The 23,754-nt window shown below is 39.2% G+C and overlaps 2 protein-coding genes across 2 annotated transcripts in view; both read right to left on the bottom strand.

The window, feature by feature from the left end:
• Nucleotides 1–17,443, bottom strand: part of LOC310726855 (uncharacterized protein) — a 37,225-nt gene extending 19,782 nt beyond the window's left edge. The window contains exon 1 of the mRNA XM_083542892.1: nucleotides 15,739–17,443. Within this exon, the coding sequence (XP_083399018.1) occupies nucleotides 16,038–17,330 (1,293 nt within the window). The 5' untranslated portion in view covers nucleotides 17,331–17,443 and the 3' untranslated portion in view covers nucleotides 15,739–16,037. The remainder of the gene's footprint in view (nucleotides 1–15,738) is intronic.
• The window catches only part of dnm3b (dynamin 3b), a 94,043-nt gene that overhangs the window by 14,785 nt on the left and 55,504 nt on the right, over nucleotides 1–23,754 (bottom strand). The window contains exons 14-15 of the mRNA XM_083542697.1: nucleotides 10,475–10,526; nucleotides 4,456–4,569 (exon numbers count right to left, since the gene is read on the bottom strand). Coding sequence (XP_083398823.1) covers nucleotides 4,456–4,569; nucleotides 10,475–10,526 — 166 coding nt within the window. The remainder of the gene's footprint in view (nucleotides 1–4,455; nucleotides 4,570–10,474; nucleotides 10,527–23,754) is intronic.

Below are 23,754 nucleotides of genomic sequence, written 5' to 3'. Positions count from 1 at the left end.
TGTGCATGATTTGGAATGTGTGTGTGTGTGTGTGTGTGTGTGTGTGTGTGTGTGTGTGTGTGTGTGTGTGTGTGTGTGTGTGTGTGTGTGTGTGTGTGAGAGAGAGAGAGAGAGAGAGAGAGAGAGAGAGAGAGAGAGAGAGACACTGCTAGTTTGACTTGGAGAGACTCCAGCTGTATGAGAGACCAAAACGCATGCTTTAACTCCCAGATGGACTCAGAGACACACAGAGAGATTCAATAAGGAGGAAAGCAGATTTCTGAAAAGTGAATTCCTGTAAATCAGACTGCAGACACGCTGCAAAGAGCCAGAAAGAAAAAAAAACCCAGCGAGTGAACATTCCTTCCAAATAGTTTCTTATTTAAACAATACGATGATTAAACTCTACTGGAGGACTGTGGGAGTCGCTATAGCAACAACATACACACCGACTCGTACACGGAAGGAGTCTCCAGTGTCAGTGCTTATTTTACACTTACAGTCTCTAGAGGAAGAAGGGAAGGAAGAGAGAGAGAGAGAAAGGAATGACAGAAATTAATGAAGAAGAGTGAGAGAAAGGGAGGAAAGAAATAAAAAAGAGAGAAAAGTAGTGGACTCAGTACATCAGTCCTGTGTTTGAGTGAACGTCCTAAAAGTTCGCTTTTAAACGTGTTTAATTATAAAACATCAACATACTGATCTAAAACAACCAAAAGTATTGGGACACCTGCCGTTTCCAGCCATATGAGGTTCTTCTGCAAACTGTTGCATGACATTTTACCTTCACTTCAACTAGAAGACCCAAACCTGTTCTAACACGGTTTTGCACAAAGCCAGCTTCATGAAGATCTGCTTTCCATGGGTTAATATATATAGAAGATCTCCTTCTCGAGCTCCATTCCTGATGAATATGATGAAGTTGCCTACAAACTAACTTGGTGCTGAGATAACGTTCGGTGTATGCATTCACACTGAGTGAGGAGTGTTAGGAACAGAAGAAGGATTAAGTTGTGGTGTGTCTGCCTGTCTACACTTGCTGTGCAGAACATCAGGGATCCTGTACAGCAGGCACAGACAGGCAGACACATGGCAACCCCACCAGGATGGACACACGGACAAATCCAAAGGACAGAAACATTTGGCACAATAATTGCAAACAGGAATCATTAAAGTACATTTTGTTTACATGCTCTTTCTTTTGTTCAATTTTCTTAAAACCATACACACTGTATCTCTAATACCAAACACAGACTTTACCCCATACACACTGTATCTCCAACACCAAACACAGACTTACCCCGATACACACTGTATCTTCAATACCAAACACAGACTTACCCCGATACACACTGTATCTCCAACACCAAACACAGACTTACCCCGATACACACTGTATCTTCAATACCAAACACAGACTTACCCCGATACACACTGTATCTCCAATACCAAACACAGACTTTACCCCATACACACTGTATCTCCAACACCAAACACAGACTTACCCCGATACACACTGTATCTTCAATACCAAACACAGACTTACCCCGATACACACTGTATCTCTAATACCAAACACAGACTTACCCCATACACACTGTATCTCCAACACCAAACACAGACTTACCCCGATACACACTGTATCTCTAATACCAAACACAGACTTACCCCGATACACACTGTATCTTCAATACCAAACACAGACTTACCCCCATACACACTGTATCTCTAATACCAAACACAGACTTTACCCCATACACACTGTATCTCCAACACCAAACACAGACTTACCCCGATACACACTGTATCTTCAATACCAAACACAGACTTACCCCGATACACACTGTATCTCCAACACCAAACACAGACTTACCCCGATACACACTGTATCTTCAATACCAAACACAGACTTACCCCGATACACACTGTATCTCCAATACCAAACACAGACTTACCCCCATACACACTGTATCTCTAATACCAAACACAGACTTTACCCCATACACACTGTATCTCCAACACCACACACAGACTTACCCCGATACACACTGTATCTTCAATACCAAACACAGACTTACCCCGATACACACTGTATCTCCAACACCAAACACAGACTTACCCCGATACACACTGTATCTTCAATACCAAACACAGACTTACCCCCATACACAATGTATCTCTAATACCAAACACAGACTTTACCCCATACACACTGTATCTCCAACACCAAACACAGACTTACCCCGATACACACTGTATCTTCAATACCAAACACAGACTTACCCCGATACACACTGTATCTCCAACACCAAACACAGACTTACCCCGATACACACTGTATCTTCAATACCAAACACAGACTTACCCCGATACACACTGTATCTCCAATACCAAACACAGACTTACCCCGATACACACTGTATCTCTAATACCAAACACAGACTTACCCCATACACACTGTATCTCCAACACCAAACACAGACTTACCCCGATACACACTGTATCTCTAATACCAAACACAGACTTACCCCGATACACACTGTATCTTCAATACCAAACACAGACTTACCCCCATACACACTGTATCTCTAATACCAAACACAGACTTTACCCCATACACACTGTATCTCCAACACCAAACACAGACTTACCCCGATACACACTGTATCTTCAATACCAAACACAGACTTACCCCGATACACACTGTATCTCCAACACCAAACACAGACTTACCCCGATACACACTGTATCTTCAATACCAAACACAGACTTACCCCGATACACACTGTATCTCCAATACCAAACACAGACTTACCCCCATACACACTGTATCTCTAATACCAAACACAGACTTTACCCCATACACACTGTATCTCCAACACCACACACAGACTTACCCCGATACACACTGTATCTTCAATACCAAACACAGACTTACCCCGATACACACTGTATCTCCAACACCAAACACAGACTTACCCCGATACACACTGTATCTTCAATACCAAACACAGACTTACCCCCATACACAATGTATCTCTAATACCAAACACAGACTTTACCCCATACACACTGTATCTCCAACACCAAACACAGACTTACCCCGATACACACTGTATCTTCAATACCAAACACAGACTTACCCCGATACACACTGTATCTCCAACACCAAACACAGACTTACCCCGATACACACTGTATCTTCAATACCAAACACAGACTTACCCCGATACACACTGTATCTCCAATACCAAACACAGACTTACCCCCATACACACTGTATCTCTAATACCAAACACAGACTTTACCCCATACACACTGTATCTCCAACACCAAACACAGACTTACCCCGATACACACTGTATCTTCAATACCAAACACAGACTTACCCCGATACACACTGTATCTCCAATACCAAACACAGACTTACCCCCATACACACTGTATCTCTGATACCAAACACCGACTTATCCCCATACACACTGTATCTCTGATACCCAACACCGACTTACCCCATACACACTGTATCTCTAATACCAAACACAGACTTACCCCCATACACACTGTATCTTCAATACCAAACACAGACTTACCCCCATACACACTGTATCTCCGATACCCAACACCGACTTACCCCATACACACTGTATCTCTAATACCAAACACAGACTTACCCCCATACACACTGTATCTTCAATACCAAACACAGACTTATCCCCCATACACACTGTATCTTCAATACCAAACACAGACTTACCCCCATACACACTGTATCTCTAATACCAAACACAGACTTACCCCATACACACTGTATCTCTAATACCAACCACAGACTTACCCTATACACACTGTATCTCTAATACCAAACACAGACTTACCCCCATACACACTGTATCTCTAATACCAAACACAGACTTATCCCCCATACACACTGTATCTTCAATACCAAACACAGACTTACCCCCATACACACTGTATCTCTAATACCAAACACAGACTTATCCCCCATACACACTGTATCTTCAATACCAAACACAGACTTACCCCCATACACACTGTATCTCTAATACCAAACACAGACTTACCCCCATACACACTGTATCTCTAATACCATACACAGACTTACCCCAATACACACTGTATCTCTAATACCAAACACAGACTTATCCCCCATACACACTGTATCTTCAATACCAAACACAGACTTACCCCCATACACACTGTATCTCTAATACCAAACACAGACTTACCCCCATACACACTGTATCTCTAATACCAAACACAGACTTACCCCCATACACACTGTATCTCTAATACCATACACAGACTTACCCCAATACACACTGTATCTCTAATACCAAACACAGACTTACCCCCCATACACACCCTGAAATTCGCCCCTCCCACCAACATTGCATTTGCAGTTTCCACCCTGCAAGCCATGGCTTTATTTCAAGATTGAAGATTGAAGGTTCTTACCTCATCATCCTTGAACCAGGACAAGCTCTCGGCTGTCAGCACGAACCAGTACTCCTTTGCTCCTCCTTTCATGATGCTGATGTTGTTGATGGTCAGCCAACCTTTGCGAATGACCTAACAAAGAAAGAAAAAAGGTCACGGATCAAACCCGGTTGCAGATTTCTGTGACTTGGAAAGCAAGGCATTTGTGTCAGTGTTTGTTTTTTTTTTATTCTCAAGATTGCAAAAAGGGTTTGTGACTGTGAAGGAGTTGTGTTTTTTTTTTCTTTTATAAATGGCCAGAAAATAAAGTGAAGAAGTGTCTATGAAGAAGTGCTCGTGGTCTCTAACTATTCTAGCTTGAAATCAGAATGGCAGAAAGTGTGTTTTTGGTGCATTACAATCAGTACTTGTGGGGGAAAAAGTGGCCCCATGCAATACAAAATCCAATTGAAGCCCGTTTGCAACACATTAAATTATTTTTTTGCCTAATTGCGATTTTTCTTCTCTTACAATTCCCACTTTTTTCCTCACAATTCTGTCTTTATTCCTTGCAATTCTTGGAATTCCGACTTAATTTCTTACAAATCTGATTTAGTTTTTCCTCAATTCATAAATTTTTTTCACAATTTGACCCTTTCACTCGCAATTCAGACTGTATTTCTTGCTTTCCTGAATTTGTATCTCACAATTCTGACTTTAGCTTTCCCTCAATCCATACTTTTTTTTCGACCCTTTTACTCACAATTCTGACTTTATTTCTCACTTTTTGGAAATATTTCTTTTAATTCTGACTTTTTTTTTAGCCAATCTGGCAGCGTCACCCCCTCTGTAGTGGCAGAAAACTTTAATAACACAATCTACCAACTACAATCAATAGATCAATCAGTGAAACAATGGATAAAATCATAGAGGACTATTTTAGGTGTGGTTTCATAAACCATGAGATCTTGTTGTTACTAGAAGGATCACATGACATCAAACTAAGAGAACTCAGAAAAAGAATGGGAAGAAATAAAGTTGAAATTGTGATTGAAAAAGTCAAAATTGCGAGAAAACGGTAGAAACCGTAAAAAATAAAATCGGAATCATCAGAAATAAAGTCGGAATTGCAAAAAATGAAGTTGGAATTTCGAGAAATGAAGTTGGAATTTCGAGAAATGAAGTTGGAATTTCAAGAAATAAAGTCAGAATCTTGAGTAATAAAGTTGTAGTCAGACTTTTTTTGTTGTTGTTATGTGGTGAAAACGGGCTTTCATAAAATCCTGACTGAATCTATAATATATAGTGAGAGGCTCTATAAAGTGTTAAAAAAAGCTACAACAGAATCAAAAAGAGACTTGTTGCTCACAATTCCCCCCGAGGCTGTCGGTGATGAGACCTGAAACAGCATAAATGTGAGAGTGTCTTCTGTTTTAACCCAACACAAGGGCATGTAATAACCACATGAACACGTGTCACATCTCCTGTAACCCAAAACCCTTACTGCTACTGTTTAATTATGAAGAACTAGCATCGCTAGCATCATTAGGCTAATTTTACATAAACCCATCATCATGTCAAGTGGACGATAAACAAAAATTACGGTAACTCAATATTTTTTCAATCAGTTCTGAGCTCCAGTGGAAATGTTCACATATAGACTTAGAGGTGTAGCAAAAGAACATTATTTATATATTTGAATCAGTATCTATTCAGTTCTTCACCTGGTAGCTTAGTAGCCTTTGGATCCGAAAGTCATGAGTTCAAGTCCCAACCCCGCCAAGATGCCACTTTTGGGCCCCTGAGCAAGGCCCTTGATTCCTCAGTTGTATGAGTTAAATGTACCAAGAATGAACAGAGTGAAGGCATCAAAAGTATTGGGACACCTGACCTATATGTGGTTCTTCCACAAACTGTTGGAAGGCACAATTGCATAGAATGCCTTTGAATGTGGTAGCAATTTTTTCCCTTCGCTTGAACTAGGAGACCAAAACCTGTTCCAGCATGACGATGCCCCATGTGCGCAAAGCCAGGGCCATGAAGATCTGCTTTCCCTGGGTTGGAAGATGTGGAATATCTCCTGCTATTGAGCTCCAACCCCCACTGTTAACCTTGACTGCACCCCAGGACTCCTGACCGCCATCAGTACCTGACTTTACTAACACTCTTGCACTCTTGAGAGAGAGGTTTAAGGGCCTTGATCAATAACCCAACAGTGGCAGCTTAGTGATGCAGGGACTTGAACCAGCAACCTTCTGATCAGTAACCCAGAGCCTTAAACTCTGGAGCCTACCTTTTCAAAAAGGACCTAGGAATCTTATAACCAGGTCTCCAAAAGCTTTTGTTCCAAATAGAGAACGTGAAATCTTAAAAATATGCTGACAAGCTTTAATTTTCAGTTCCAGGCAGTATTTTGAGTTGTTAATCAAGTGAAAGTTTAACACTGCAGGTTAAATCAAATTTGTGAGCTGATTCTACATTTTATTCTATTTTCTTATCTTCTACTTTGTCAAATATACATTTACAAACATTAAGGCTTTTATTTTAAATGACATTAGAAACTAAAAGCTATACAAGAACTAAATGCAATCTAGAATGAATAGTCTTTGAAACACAAAAAAACTAAATCATTACTATGTACCATCAAAACTCAAACCTGAAATTAAACAAGTATTATTCCTGGAACTCTAATGTCTCAGGTCCATATCCATTCTCTATTGTGACCCCTTTCCTAGGACTTTTTTTTATTTTATAGTTTAAACTACAAACCTGAGAAGCGAGTCCTTTCTTACCTGGATGTCCTGTCAGAACAGGAAACATGACAGGTCTCCGTGAACGGGGACATGCATGAGGACGGCTCGCTCACAGAGAGGGGAAGTAGGGATGGAAAACAAGATGCTGGCCATGATAACATAAAACAGTTCATAAAAACATAACTGAAATTTAGGAGTAGGAGATATAAAGATATAAAAATAGACTTTAAAAAAAGCTGATTATCTATAAGGCCACCACAATCGGATCTTCAGGATAAAAAAAATTACAATAGAATTGCCATGAAAATGTGATCTACTTTGTTTTATAGTTTACTCCAAACCTCTTGAATGTGTTGTTATAGTGATTATTTCAAAAGCCGATTTTTTTATCCTTCTATATTTAAAATCCAATATCATATATAGTGAGGAAAATAAGTATTTGAACACCCTGCTATTTTGCAAGTTCTCCCACTTAGAAATCATTGAGGGGTCTGAAATTGTCTCGTAGGTGCATGTCCACTGTGAGAGACATAATCTAAAAAAAAAAAAATCTATTTATTTATTTATATTTATTTGTATGATACAGCTGTAAATAAATATTTGAACACCTGTCTATCAGCTAGAATTCTGACCCTCAAAGACCTGTTAGTCTGCCTTTAAAATGTCCACCTCCACTACATTTATTATCCTAAATTAGATGCACCTGTTTGAGGTCGTTAGCTGCATAAAGACACCTGTCCACCCCATACAATCAGTAAGAATCCAACTACTAACATGGCCAAGACCAAAGAGCTGTCCAAAGACACTAGAGACAAAATTGTACACCTCCACAAGGCTGGAAAGGGCTACGGGGAAATTGCCAAGCAGCTTGGTGAAAAAAGGTCCACTGTTGGAGCAATCATTAGAAAATGGACGAAGCTAAACATGACTGTCAATCTCCCTCGGACTGGGGCTCCATGCAAGATCTCACCTCGTGGGGTCTCAATGATCCTAAGGAAGGTGAGAAATCAGCCCAGAACTACACGGGAGGAGCTGGTCAATGACCTGAAAAGAGCTGGGACCACCGTTTCCAAGGTTACTGTTGGTAATACACTAAGACGTCATGGTTTGAAATCATGCATGGCACGGAAGGTTCCCCTGCTTAAACCAGCACAAGTCCAGGCACGTCTTAAGTTTGCCAATGACCATTTGGATGATCCAGAGGAGTCATGGGAGAAAGTCATGTGGTCAGATGAGACCAAAATAAAACTTTTGGGTCATAATTCCACTAAACGTGTTTGGAGGAAGAAGAATGATGAGTACCATCCCAAGAACACCATCCCTACTGTGAAGCATGGGGGTGGTAGCATCATGCTTTGGGGGTGTTTTTCTGCACATGGGACAGGGCGACTGCACTGTATTTAGGAGAGGATGACGGGCCATGTATTGCGAGATTTTAGGGAACAACCTCCTTCCCTCTGTTAGAGCATTGAAGATGGGTCGAGGCTGGGATTTCCAACATGACAATGACCCAAAGCACACAGCCAGGATAACCAAGGAGTGGCTCTGTAAGAAGCATATCACGGTTCTGGCATGGCCTAGCCAGTCTCCAGACCTAAACCCAATAGAGAATCTTTGGAGGGAGCTCAAACTCCGTGTTTCTCAGCGACAGGCCAGAAACCTGACTGATCTAGAGAAGATCTGTGTGGAGGAGTGGGCCAAAATCCCTCCTGCAGTGTGTGCAAACCTGGTGAAAAACTACAGGAAACGTTTGACCTCTGTAATTGCAAACAAAGGCTACTGTACCAAATATTAACATTGACTTTCTCAGGTGTTCAAATACTTATTTGCAGCTGTATCATACAAATAAATAGTTAAAAAATCATACATTGTTATTGCTGGATTTTTTTTTTTAGATTATGTCTCTGACAGTGGACATGCACCTACGATGACAATTTCAGACCCCTCCATGATTTCTAAGTGGGAGAACTTGCAAAATAGCAGGGTGTTCAAATACTTATTTTCCTCACTGTAATTGACAAAGTCTAGACGTTCCCATTGACGTCACCTAGACAGCACTGTTTTATAATATAGATACCGTAATAATCTCTATCACCTATATATCACTTAATAATATCACCCACTCCTAAAATAGAAATCATAAAGGATAATGCAGAAACCAGAAGCAGAACGACAGCAACGACAAAAATCAACCAAAGGCAGAAGACAATTCGATGTATAAAATAAAATCATGGGCATTGGACAGAAAATGAACAAGAATTGAATAAATCCTGTAGATCTCTATCTCAGTATGCTGTTAATCCTGCCTCTGTCAGGTCTATGAGAGGTGGTAATTGGACTTGTGATCAGACGGTCGTTAGTTTAAATCCCTGCCACTGCTGGGCCCCTGAGCAAGGCCCTTAACCCTCTATTGCTATATATCATTTAGGTAAATGTAATTCACTCTAGATAAGGTCTTCTTCCAAATGCCATAAATGTAAATGAGTGAATTTGGATTATAATCAAAGCGGTTTATATCAATTACCGTCCAAATTTAACCTCAGGGATCGTCAAGCTGTTTATGTGGAACTCGAAGGTTCTCCGAATGGTTCAGAATCTGACAGGATCACTGGATTTTTGGCTTCACGACACTGAGAGCTTCTGCTAGATTCACCTGACCAGGTGTCTGGCTTTGTTCACCACTCATGTATTCAGATCCATTTGGATTTCAGTACTGGATTTGGATTACTGGATCCATATTATAAAAACTGCTTAAACTACACTCACCTGTCTGAACGCTTATTCTACTTCAGCTTGTGATGATATTATGAGCTTGTTATCAGGACTATAACCTGCGTTAGATGTCGCAGACGTTTCCAGAAGAAGAGGTTTGTACACCCAGATATGTCTGAATATGTCTGAAAGACGATATATATGAATTTTTCACGAATTGCTATTTCTCACCAAAACACCACTACAGCCAACGCAAAAGAGCAAACGGTGGCACAGGAGAGTCTCAGAAGTGCATTTGTTTCATTCTTGCTCATTTTCTGATCAATACATACCTCATCTTATCAATTACTAACGTTAAAACCGCTCATATCTTAGCCATTTTGAGTTTTGCCTTGGTTTCTAAGAGCAGAATAATACAGTGTGTGTGTGCTGGAGAGAAAAGAAAGAAAGAAAGATGAGAATTTAAAAAAAAAAGAAGCAAAAAGCATTATATGCTACCAAGCAAGCAATAGTCATAGTCATGGAAGAATGGAGCCTGGATCTTAAAAAGATTACACACCTACACACACACACACACACACACACACACTAACCTGGTTTCCGGCAGAACTCGTCTTGTTTGCTTGGCTGCTCCTCTGTTGTGCACTTTGAATGAAAGAAATCACATAAAGAAAGAACATTATTTCGTATGAACATCCAAAATAAACCAAAATATCTTACAATATTTTACACCCGAAGCTGCTACACTGCGTGACCCAAAGCTTGTGGACACCCGATTCCTATATGCGCTTCGTTTTGAGCGTCCCCATTCGCTCTTATATTAACCTCCGCTCTACTGGGAAGATGTTCCACTAAGATTTTGTGGATATTTCTTCTCATTTAGTCACAACACAACTGTGTTAGTAAAGTCAGGTGCTGATGTAGGTGAGGCGAGGAGATCTGATGGGCAATCAGCATTCCTGCAGATTCTTCATGGAGCAGGATTTGTGCTCAGGGATATTTTCATACTGGAGCAGATTTGGATCTCGGAGTTCAAGAGAAGAGAAAATGACACGTTACAGTATCTGAAGCTTTTCTTTACAACTTTGTGGTAAGAGTTTCGGAAAAGATGCCACATACAGTATTTAAATCTTTTTATTACTAATTTAATTATATCAATGATTTTTATATTATTATTATTATTATTATTATTATATTTAATTTAATATTTTTATTGCTATAATTTTTTCTTTTTATTATAATAAACGTAACTTTTTTTTTAAATACCACTAAGAATCATTATTATAATATTTATTCTTCTTGTTATTCATGTCATTATTATTATTATCATTATTTTAATTGTATCTTTATTGTTGCTCTTTTTGTTTGTTGGTGTTGCTTCAGACGAAAAAGAAAAAAAAAGCACAAACAAATATTTATTTTTTTATTTTTTTATTTTTTATTAAATAAATAGGATGAAAGTTTCTGTTTGTATCTGCAGATCTGTTATTTCTTAGATCTAAACCATCTGAATATTATTGTGAACTTTTTTAACTTTTTGTCTTTTTTCAGGCTTTTGCTGTTTTCCAGCTCCTTCTCCTTGTCCCGTCCCTTCTTCTGCATGACCTTATCCTTCTCCATGTTCTCTCCATTCTTCTTCATGTTCTTTCCGTTCTTCCCCATGTCCTCTAGCTCCTTCATCATCTCCGCGCCCTCCCACTCCATGTACATTAGCTCCTTCATAAGCTCCGCGTCCTCCCTCTCCATGTCCTCTAGCTCCTTCATCAGCTCCGCGTCCTCCTTCTCCATGTCCTCTCCATCCTTCTCTATATCCTCTCCATTCTTCTCCATGTCCTCTTCCTCCTGCTCAGAGCTTTCTTCCTCCTGGACGTTTCTCTCTTCCTCTGTTGCCTCTACCATTTGTTCAAACTGTTCAACTGTAGCCTGGAGTTCGTCCTCGTGTTTCTTCTGCACCTCCTGCAGCACCAGTGGGTCCTTGATGGTCTTAGAAAGACTTTCCGTCTCCATTTCAGCAACGTTCTCACATTTCTCATGCTCTTTACTCACGATTGCAAATTCGTTCTGCAAATTCATCCATTCTTGCTCCCAGCACTCTTCCTCCAAGCTTACTTCCTCCAAACTCACGTCTAACAGACTATCGTCCGTGATCACGCCATCCAACCTCTTACACTCTTTCTCCGAGCTCTGCCACTGATTCTCTAATCGTGTTTTCCCTTCTTCCAAGCTTATTTTTTCTTTCTCCAAACTCTCTTGCTCTCTTTCCAAGTTCTCCCTCCATTCCTGTAAGCGCTGGTGCTCTTTCGCCAAGCTTTCATTCCATTTCTTCAGGCCTACTTTCTGTTCCTCCAGGTCCACTCTAGCTTTCTCTAGGTTCTTATTCTCTTCCTTCAAACTCATTCTCTCTCTCTCCAAGATTGCACTTTGTTTCTTCAGGTTCAAACTGGCTTTCCCCAGGCATTTTCTATCTTCTGCCAAGCTGTCCTTCTCTTTCTCCAAGGAAGATCTTTCGTTCTTCATGCTCGTTTGCTTCATCGTGATGCTGTTGCATTCTTGCTCCAGTTTTGATCTCTCGTTCATCACACTCTCCTTCTCTGCCCTTAAACTGTCCCATTCTTCCTTTAGTGCTGCTTTATCTTTCTTTGAGCTCCTGAACTCGTTTTGTAATCGGACCATTTCTTCTGTTGCTTTCTCCCACTGTTCATCCAAATCCTTCCACTGTTTCTCCATCTTCTCCTTCTCTTTCTCCTGCTTTTTCCCCAAGCTCTCTTTCTCATTCTCCAAGCTTTCCATTTCTCTCTTCAAGTCCTTCCTCTCATTCTCCAAGTCCTCCTTCGCCTTCTCCAAGTTCTCCATCGCCTTCTCCAAGCTCTCCCTTTCTCTCTCGAAGCTCTCCTTCTCTCTCTCTAAGCTCTCCTTTTCGTTCTCTAAGCTCTCCTTCTCTCTCTCGAAGCTCTTTTTCTCTCTCTTTAAGTCATCTCTCTCCTTCTGCAGGTTCTTGATCTCATTCGTCCAGATTTGTCTGGCCGTCTTCGCTAGCTCTGTTTGGTCTTCAAAGTTTCTGATGGAATTCTGAAGGGCAGTGTTCCTATTTTCTAACTTGTCCATCAACAGCTTGTTGAGGTCCTTCATCTGGTTCATCTGCTCCTGTTCTTCATCCAGTTGCTTATTCTTTGCCCTTAGGTCTTCTGTGAGTGCTAAGTAAGTGCTTTTCTTCTCTTCTATGTCCTTCTTAAACTCATTCGCATCTTTCAGCAATTCTTCTCTCAGTTCGCTCAGCTCCAACTCGTCTTGCTGCCCTGACGTTTCTATCAGCTCACTGGCGCGTTCATCCGTGCATAAGTCCATCATCGATCTACTTTTCATCACTCCTCAACTTCAAGTGCGAGTTCCTCTGTTGTGCCCATCCTATATATAGGCAGCGCACCGCCCCTTTGTGACGTCACACAGGCATGGGGCTCATGCTGCTGCGACTGTACAATAAATTAAAAAAAAAAACAATAGCAACAAAATGGCTGATATTTGGCTCCGTTTACTAAAAAGACATCCTGTGAAAAGAAAGAGGACGCGGATCTCGGGTGTGTTTTGCTCCGATTACAGAGCGCCTTTTCCCCGTGCAGTTCCGAGTCTCGGCCACTAGGGGTGATATGTAATATATTTACATTTTACATTTTATTAACTATATTTCTCCTTCATTGTTTTTAGTTTTATATGTGTTATATTATATATATATATATATATATATATATATATATATATATATATATATATATATATATATATATATATATATATATATATTTTTTTAGTGCTGCAACGACGCGTCGACGTAATCGGTTACGTCGATTACGACGTAATCGATTACGTCGACTACGGAAATACGTCGACATGCGCGAAATGCGTCGACGCGTCACACTGTTTACATTCATCTGGTGTAATGGCGGCTTCTGCTCCTGGGAATGGAGAAAGTTCCAGTCTGTCACAAAAAGCTAGACGAGGCATCTTTGTAAATATTTATTATTACAATTAGTAATTGTTGTGTTCTTACCTGCTGTGTTTTGGTCAAGAGTTAATGAATATATGCTAGGTAATAACGGTAATGCTAATGGCTAACGGTATAAAGTGTAAACATACTGTATGGGTTACTTTAGCGACAATAAACAAACTTTAACTTTTAATTTACATGTGCTGGTTATTGGAAGTTGTTTATGCACACAGACTTAAGATTAACTACTATATTTACATTAACAGTTCTCTGTAATCTAATAGTGAACGTGAACATATAGATCAATAGGCTACTAGTGCTTTTTGTTTACTTTTTGCACAAGACAATTTAATAAAACAACAAGTAGAGGATTAATAACTAATTCTCATTAGTTAAAGAGTTTAAAATGCTTTCTGTATTTTTTATAATTAAAATGACAAATTCACTACACTTTCTGAAATACAATTAATCATGTAATCAAAGTAATTAAACACTGTAATTATTCACATTCAGTTTATTTAATAATATGCAGATTTACTGCCCTCTTTGAAATGCGGTACAGTTTATATATTGTTAGCGTTCATAGATTTCATGTATAAATTGCTTCCTAATGTTAATTATTGTTTGTTTTTTTTCTCAGGAAGAGGCAAAGCTGTGTACAAGATTTCTTTCATAAAAAGGATGTCACTGTCCGCACGATGATGTCCGCACTGTCCGCATTGATGCCTACTTTGAAGAACCTACAATATGACATATTTTCAGTTCACTTTTTTGTTATGTATATAATTCCATATATAATTCCACATGTGTTCATTCATAGTTTTGATGCCTTCAGTGTGAATCTACAATTTTCATAGTCATGAAAATAAAAAAAACTCTTTGAATGAGAAGGTGTGTCCAAACTTTTGGTCTGTACTGTATATATATATATATAGTTCTTCATTGTTCATTGTTTATATATATATATATAAAACTAAAATCAATGAGGGAGAAATATAGTTAATATTATATATATATATATATATATATATATATATATATATATATATATATATATATATATAAAAGACACAAAATTATTTTTCATTCTTCTTTTTTATTATTTATCTTAATTTTTTTCCACTTTTGCTTTGGCAGTATTGACTGTAAAAAAATATGATGTCAATAAAAGTACATATACTTAATTATATGAGTGTGTGTGCACTGAATAAATGAATGTGACTGAATAATAGGGAAATAAATGCTGTATTTGAGTGAAACTAATATAAAATTGAAAAAAAATCTGAGCCAGTCCCAAAAATATAACTATTAACTACTAATATGATCTTAACAACAATGATTTGTTCAGAAAATGAGCAAAAAGTAAATGTAGATCGATCCGTCCATCCATCCAGTTTTGAAACACCTGGTCTTTTATGGTTTTTGAGAGACACCTGCATGTTCCAGCAAACACAGTAATGTACCAGTATGAAGATTTATTTTGATCAATCAAATATACAGATTATTCTCAGTGAAAATCCTCCCATATAATAAAGAACAGCTTTACAAGTCAACCCAAGTTTATTACTACATGCTTTAGAGTTTAATTATAGTCTTTAATCAATACAGAACACTGGAGAGTGAGAACTAACATGAGCACTGGAGTGTAAGATTATGAGTGATGATCTTCCTACAGTCTTTTACAGTCATTTGAGATTATGGAACCAGGAGCTACTGAGCAACTCATAAAATAGCTCAACATCTGAGATCATCACAGATCCAACACCAGCTTCTCCATGCCAGAGCCTTTAAACACTCAAAGAGTTCCAGTGTCCAAACTCCACATGAAGTGGGATCCAATTGGCGCTGGTACCAGTTTTAGTGGATTTTACACACTCTCAGTATCCAGACAGTTCATTTCCCCAAACATTCAGCTGAAATACTTTAACATGCCTCTTGTAAAACTCTCCAAAGATGTTCTTCACTAGTTGGAGATTTCTTGTTCATCCCAGAGCAGTTAACTGGGATTTAGGTGCAGTGACTAGGCAGGAAATTCCACGAAGGTCTTGTCGTAGGGTGAAGTCGGTTCCAATGAGCCGCAATCCAGACGGAACGACATGGTGTTGAAGTATGGAATGAGAGCGTTCCCTGCTCCAGAATATTCATTTTCTCATCCTGCTGCTGCTTTTTCTCTTTTAGAGATGAACAGTGATGGAGACATTTAATGCTTCTTTCTCGTTTATGAACCTCATTCTCTCTTTGTCCCAGACACTTTGTTCTTTAGCAAAACTCGCTCTACACTGTTTCCATGACCATTTCTCTTTCTCCCAGGTTTTTCCCTCATTCTCACAGGCCGTTTTATCTTTTGCCCAGATCTCCCTATCTTCCTTCCATTTGACCATCTCTAAGTCCCAGCATGATCTCTCTCTCTGCATTTCTTTCCTCTCTTCAATCCAGCGCTCTTCATCTTTCTCCAAGACCAGCCTCGCCGTCTCGGCTTCGCTTTCTCGCTCTTCCAGGTGTGAAATGTAAGCCTGGAGCTCGTCCATGTGTTGCAGAAGGTCGCTGTTCTTTCCGTTCAACTCCTGAACTTTTAGGCAGTATTGTTGCTCCTCTTCATTACACACTTCTTCATCCGTACATACGTGATTCTTCATCGCTTCTCTTGCTTGAGCCTGGGCTTCAGTCAAACTTTGAATTTTTGCCAGAATTTGTTGATTGAGTGCCAGTTTAGAAAGCTGTTTGTCCTTCAGCTGTTTCTTGAGTTCTTCGGCGTCTGTCTGCAGAGAATTCGCTGCTTTCATTTCAAAATCCTTTTGTTGTGTCTTTTTCTTCTTCTCACGCTCGTGCAATTTCCTGAGCATCGCTTGCTTCTCCTCCAGCATCTTTTTCAGAGCATGATCTTTCTCTTGCCACTGATGAAGCGTCATGCTGCACTTCTCCTCCCAAGAGACCTCCCTTTCACCTTCTTCTTCCTCTAATTCAGCATTCATCCTCTCGTTCTCCAGCCTGGCCTGCTCTTTAGCCTGATGCTTTTGATCAAACATGAAGGTGGCCACCACATTCCCTATCTGCATCACCAGCTTCTCCTTGTCTACTTGAATCATTCTGGCTTTGTGCTCTTCCAAATCGTTCTCCTCAGTCTGGGTATGTTTCAGACTCCTTTTCTCTGAGTCTTCTGAGAGCGTCTGTTTAGCGTCACCTCTCTTCTCTTGCTCCTTTGTCGGATCTGATATAGCCCTCTGTGTTTTTCCACAAAGACAAGTTTTCCCCTCTTTCCTCTGCTTTATGAGAGCTTGTAGTCTCATGATATTCATCTGCCGCTGACTCATCCTTTTCTCTATTTCTTCTTGATCCTCCTGCATCTTCTTCAGCAAATCATCTCTCTCCTGCAGGTTCGTACGGATGCAGCCGGCATCCGTCTCTGCAACTTCAGAGCAGTCCTTCTGGACATCATTATCTTGACCAAGCTGCACATTCGGCTTCATCTTGCAACTCGCACTAAGACCAACAATCTTATCTTGACTTGCAGCTATGCACTTGAATATATATACACAGACACACACAGAATGGCCTTGTGACGTCACAGAATGAGCGAGAGAGAGAGAGAGAGAGAGAGAGAGAGAGAGAGAGAGAGAGAGAGACGCCGTTTCAAAATGGGGCGGGGCGTGTGGCGCGTGCTGGTCACGTGATCTCGTTCGTTTACCGTGCAGCGCCAACAAACAAGTAACAAAATAAAGAGTATCCCGAGAAAGGAAAGGACGCAAATTTCGTTTTTCCCCCCAAAATCCGAGCGTCCTGTCCGTGTAAATATGAGCCGTGTTTCCTTCACTAAAATTCAAAAGATGCAGTTCCAGATCTCACCTGTAGGAGAGTATCTGAAGAGTATGCCAGGCTTATTGCCCCAATAGGTCTATAGGTGGCGCCAAATCATCGGTTTTGAATAATAATAATAATAATAATAATAATAATAATAATAATAATAATAATAATAATAATTAACACTCTAAGACATATCTTGTATTTTCTTATCTTATCTCATACCAGACTATCCTCTACATTAAAGATTCAAGATTTCTATTTGTCACATACATAATTATATATACACATAAGAATAAAATATGAGGAAATGAGAAAATAAAAGAAAATAAGAGAAGATATGAAAAAATATATTATATAATGATAAAGTGAAATATGCTAAATAGAAGCACATCTGCCTCACCACATCCATGAACCTCCTCCTTGGCCTTCCTCTTTTCCTTCTGCCTTGTGGTTCCACCATCAGCATTTTTCTACAGCATCATAAACCCCCTCTGTACAACATCAAACCATCTCAATCGATCCTCTCTCACCTTTCTCCAAAACATCCCACCTGCACAGTCCTTCTAATAAACGGATTTCTAATTCTGTCCATCTTCATCATTCCTGATGGAAATTACATTGAGGAAAATAAGTATTTGAAGACCCTGCTATTTTGCAAGTTCAACCCGAGATTAAAAGTTTTATGGGATTAAATGGGCAATAGATATAAAATCTAAAATATATAAAACTAAACAATAATATATATAAGAATGATTTAAAATATTAAGCAAACCTATAAAGGAAAATGTTTCATGGGTGTTTAAATGTGAAACATGATTAAAACTGAGATACTGTAAGTGTAGGATTAGACACGCAAGATTAACCGCAGTATAAACTCCTGGTGAAGCAGATACACGTGTGTGGACATTAACACGTGCAGGAGAAGTGTGTTAATGTTTTCTATTGTTTATGTGATTTAGCATGTTTATGGATTTGTCAGATGTGTGGGGTGTATTGATGAATGTGTGTATATTCTCTTTTATCAGTTTCACCACTACCGTGTTGTACACCGTGTTTTACTGTATGCCATTTATTTCTGTACTGTCTGTAGAGTAGGACAGTGCATCATCTTGCACTGTACGGATTTAAGTCATCTGTTGGAGAAGAGATGTTGCCAATTTCTGTTTTTATCTTTATTTCTTTGTTTTCTCTCAAAATCCAAAATCCCATGTTGGGGATCTATCAGATAAATAAAACCTAAAAAAAATCATTTTGTTGCATTTGTGTGTATAATTTCTTTACCCATATATATATCATTATATATTTATATATATTTATCATTTTATATTTAAAATTACCCCCAAATCCCTCACCCAGACATCTTCAGAGGGCTGTGGGATCATTGCGATTCTTTTACTTTTATTGTTTCACCAAATTTATTTCACCAATTTTAAACATGAAAAAATAAAATCCAGAATGGTTTCTCTCTCTTCCAGTTTTTCTTCTCCTGATATCAGTACTCTTTGTTGACTTCCTGGTCTCTGCTATCATTTCTCGCTCTTGGAGGTGTGGAATGTACGCCTGGAGCTCAGAGATGTGCTGCAGGAGCTCAGCGTTCTTCTGCTCCAACTCTGAAAATATCAGCTTTCTTTGCACCTCCTTCGGATCGTCTTGAACTTCAGCCTGCATTTCTGCAGCATTCTGGACATCAGACAGACTTTTCATCTCACTGTCACTATCATTGGTCTTGCTCTCCTGCAGCTCTTCTGCATCTTCCTGGTCCTGATCCTCAGTCTTCACCAGAAGCTGCTCTGAGAGTGCCAGTTGAGTGTGTTCATTCGCCTCCAGCTTTTGCTCAGGTTCCCTCTGAGTTCCCTCCGTTCTCTCTTGCATCTGCTTTCTGTTCTCAAGCTCATGCATTTTCCGCAACATCTCCTCCTTCTTGCCTTTTAATTTGTTCAAATCACTGTCTTTCTCTTTCACCTGATGAAGGCACATGCTGCGTTTATGTCTCCAGGAGGCCTCCCTCTTTCTTCTCTGTCTCTCTATTAGCTTTCCTCCTCTCCTGATCTTCATCATGCTGTTCTTGGTCTAACGCAAAGGTAGCCGTCGCATTCCCGAGCTGCATCACCACCTTTTCCTTTTGTTTTAAATGTTTTCTTTTGTTCTGCTCTTGATTAAGACTCTTAACCATTCCCAAAAAATTGTTCAAGAGCGTCTGTTGGGTTCGCTTTCTTTCCTCCTGCTCCTTCTTCAAATCTGAAATAGCCTTCTGCGTTTGTTCTCTGAGACTATCTCTCTCCTCCTTCTTCTTCAGTCGAAGACTCTTGTGTAACACCATATCGACCTCCAGCTCTCTCATCCTTTGCTCCATTTCTGACCTTTGCTCCTGCATATTCCTCAGCATGTCTTCTTTCTCCTGCGTTTGCTGACTAAGGCACCTGGCCTCCATGTCTGCTACGTCAGAGCGATTCTTACCCTTAACCTTCGACTCGACCTTCTGCTGACCTCCATCAGAGTTCAAGTCTCCTTCCTTCACCTGTAACTGACTCTTGCTTTCACTTACAATGTTTATAACTTTCTTAATCTCCTCTGTCTTTGTTTTCGCATCAACTTCCTGCTTATTATTACTATTACTCTTATTATTACGCTCTTGGACAGACGTCTGTTTTGACATTCCAGATTTTTCTTCACTGGACTGCAGCAGACTGCAACTCTTTGTCTGACCAGACTCACTAAGAGACGGCTCTTCTGGAAATGGGTTGTAGTATAACGAAAGATAATTCTCTGGGTAGCTCTTATACATACTAACTTTTATGTTACTAACAACAGTGTGAGACTTTGCTCCTCTTCATGCTTCTATATGGTTCTGTATTCCATGGTTCTGTGACGTCAGAAGAACGAACCGTTTTGAACGAGTCTTTCATGTGACTCAGAAGAACGAATCATTTTGAACGAGTCTTTCATGTGACTGAGAAGAATCATTTTGAACGAGTCTATCATGTGACTCAGAGAAACGAATCGTTTAGAACGAGTCTTTTATGTGACTGAGAAGAAAGAATCATTTTGAACGAGTCTTTCATGTGACTCAGAAGAAAATAATCATTTTGAACGAGTCACTAATGTGACTCAGAAGAACGAATCATTTTGAACAAGTCTTTTATGGGACTGAAAAGAAAGAATCATTTTAAACGAGTCTTTCATGTGACTCAGAAGAAAGAATCATTTTGAACGAGTCTTTCATGTGACTCAGAAGAACGAATCATTTTAAACGAGTCTTTCATGTGACTCAGAAGAACGAATCATTTTAAACGAGTCTTTTGTGTGCTTTAGAAAAACGAATCATTTTGAACAGGTCTTTTATGTGACTGAAAAGAAAGAATCATTTTGAACGAGTTTTTCATGTAATTTAGAAAAACGAATCATTTTGAACGAATTTTTCATGTGACTCAGAAGAACGAATCGTTTTGAACGAGTCTATCATGTGACTCAGCATAAACGAATCATTTTAAACGAGTCTTTCGTGTGCTTTAGAAAAACTCATAATTTAAACGAGTCTTTTATGGGACTGGGAATAAAGAATCATTTTGAACGAGTCTTTAATGTGACTCAGAGGAACGAATCGTTTAGAACGAGTCTGTATGTGACTGAGCAGAAAGAATCATTTTGAACGAGTCTTTAATGTGACTCAGAAGAACGAATTATTTTAAACGAGTCTTTCGTGTGCTTTAGAAAAACGAATCATTTTGAACGAGTCTTTTATGTGACTGAAAAGAAAGAATCATTTTGAACGAGTCTTTCATGTAATTTAGAAAAACGAATCATTTTGAACGAGTTTTTCATGTGACTCAGAAGAACGAATCTTTTTGAACGAAACTATCATGTGACTCAGCATAAACGAATCATTTTGAACGAGTCTTTAATGTGACTGAGAAAAAAATAGTCTTTAATGTGACTCAGGAGAACGAGTCGTCTTAAAGAGTGATTCGTTTATTATCTACGCGCACGAGCAAACCATCGTAAAATCATAGGGTAAGTAGAGGAAACAGAAATTGGTTCATCACTCGACTCCTCTAGTCCGAGTCATTCGCGGGTTTTTTAATCACGTGACTCTCACAAACACTATGCAGTTATACAGTGGTGGCAAAAGTCCACACATCCTTCACTTCAGTAGTAGTGCTGATCCTCATGTCATATTAATATTACTATATATTAATCTATTATATATATTGTACCATATATTAATTATTCATGTCTTCAATACTCTAATCAACATGCAGAAATATTGATGCTTTATGCAAATGTATATTTATTATTAGTGAAACCGAACTCAAAACAGAGCATGAAGATAAAATATTCTTGTAAACGTTTTAAAATAATGATGGTGTTAAATTATGTAAATCATCAGGAGACCATGATGTGATCTGATTTATGTCAAAGACATTTTGAGTTTTTTTTTTTTTTAATCCATATATTTATTATGTGTGTTTTATTTACAGTGGGGAAAATAAGTATTTGACACATCAGCATTTTTATCAGTAAGGGGATTTCTAAGTGGGCTATCGACAGAGGATTTCCACCAGATGTAGCCAGCAAGCCAAATTCATACAAAGAAATCAGAACATTTAGGTATACAAGTTGAGTCATAATAAATAAAGTGAAATGACACAGGGAATAAGTATTGAACAGATGAAGATAACAAGGTGCAAAATGGCATAGAAAGCCAGGAGATCACCTGAAATCTGTCAGTATTGAGAGAGAAACCCTGCCCCTTATCAGTACTAATTGATATCAGCTGCTTTAGTCCTAATTGATGGCCTATAAATGCTACTCATTACCCAGGCGGCACACAGGAAAGACTTCATGATGGGTAAAAGCAAAGAACTCGCTCAAGATCTTCGTAATCTTATCGTTGAAAAGCATTTTGATGGGAATGGTTATAGGTGCATTTCCAGAATGCTGAATGTTCCTGTGAGCACTGTGGGGGCCATTATCCGGAAATGGAAAGAGCATCAGTTCACCATAAACCGGCCACGATCGGGTGCTCCACGTAAGATCCCTGTCCGAGGAGTCCAAAGAATAATCAGGAGAGTTCGCCAAGAACCACTCGGGCAGAACTTCAGAAAGACCTTGCATCAGCAGGTACTGTTGTTTCAAAGAAAACTATAGGCAATGCACTGGACCGCCATGGCATCCATGCACGCTCACCACGCAAGACTCAAAAAGCATGTTGAGGCTCGGTTAAAGTTTGCAAATTTGAACTTTTTGGCAGTCATTCTACACACCATGTTTGGAGAAGAAATGGCACTGCCCACCACCCCAAGAACACCATATCAACAGTTAAGTTTGGGGGTGGAAGCATCATGGTTTCATTTCACCTTAACTGTTGATTTGTGTAAAGCTGCTTTGAGACAATGAATGTTGTGTCTATACAAATAAACTTGACTTGACTTGACTTGACTTGGTTTGGGGCTGCTTTTCAGCAAGGGGTACTGGCAGACTTCATATTATTGAAGGCAGGATGAATGGAGAAATGTAGCGGGACATTCTGGATAAAAATCTGCTGCCATCTACCAGAAAGCTGAAAATGAAAAGAGGGTGAACCTTTCAGCAAGACAATGATCCCAAACACAAGGCCAAGGAAACAATGAAGTGGTTTCAAAGAAAGAAAATCAAGTTGCTTGAATGGCCCAGTCAATCACCTGACCTAAATCCCATAGAAAATCTATGGAGAGAACTGAAGATCAAAGTTCATAAAAGAGGCCCAAGGAACCTTCAAGATTTAAAGACCATTTGTGTGGAAGAATGGGCCAGAATCACTCCTGAGCGATGCAGACGACTGGTCTCTCCATACAAGAGGCGTCTAGAAGCTGTAATCACCAACAAAGGCTTTTCTACAAAGTATTAAATAAAGTGTGTTCAATACTTATTCCCTGTGTCATTTCACTTTATTTATTATGACTCAACTTGTATACTTAAATGTTCTGATTTCTTTGTATGAATTCAATATTTGGCTTGACGGCTACATCTGGTAGATAAAAAATGGCAGATAAAAATGCTGATGTGTCAAATACTTATTTTCTCCGCTGTATGTGTTTATGAAGGGAGAGA

This window comes from Silurus aristotelis, assembly GCF_946808225.1.
Source record: "Silurus aristotelis genome assembly, chromosome: 5".
In the NCBI taxonomy this organism is placed as follows: Eukaryota; Metazoa; Chordata; class Actinopteri; order Siluriformes; family Siluridae; genus Silurus; species Silurus aristotelis.
This window is presented reverse-complemented; position numbering and strand designations above follow the sequence as displayed.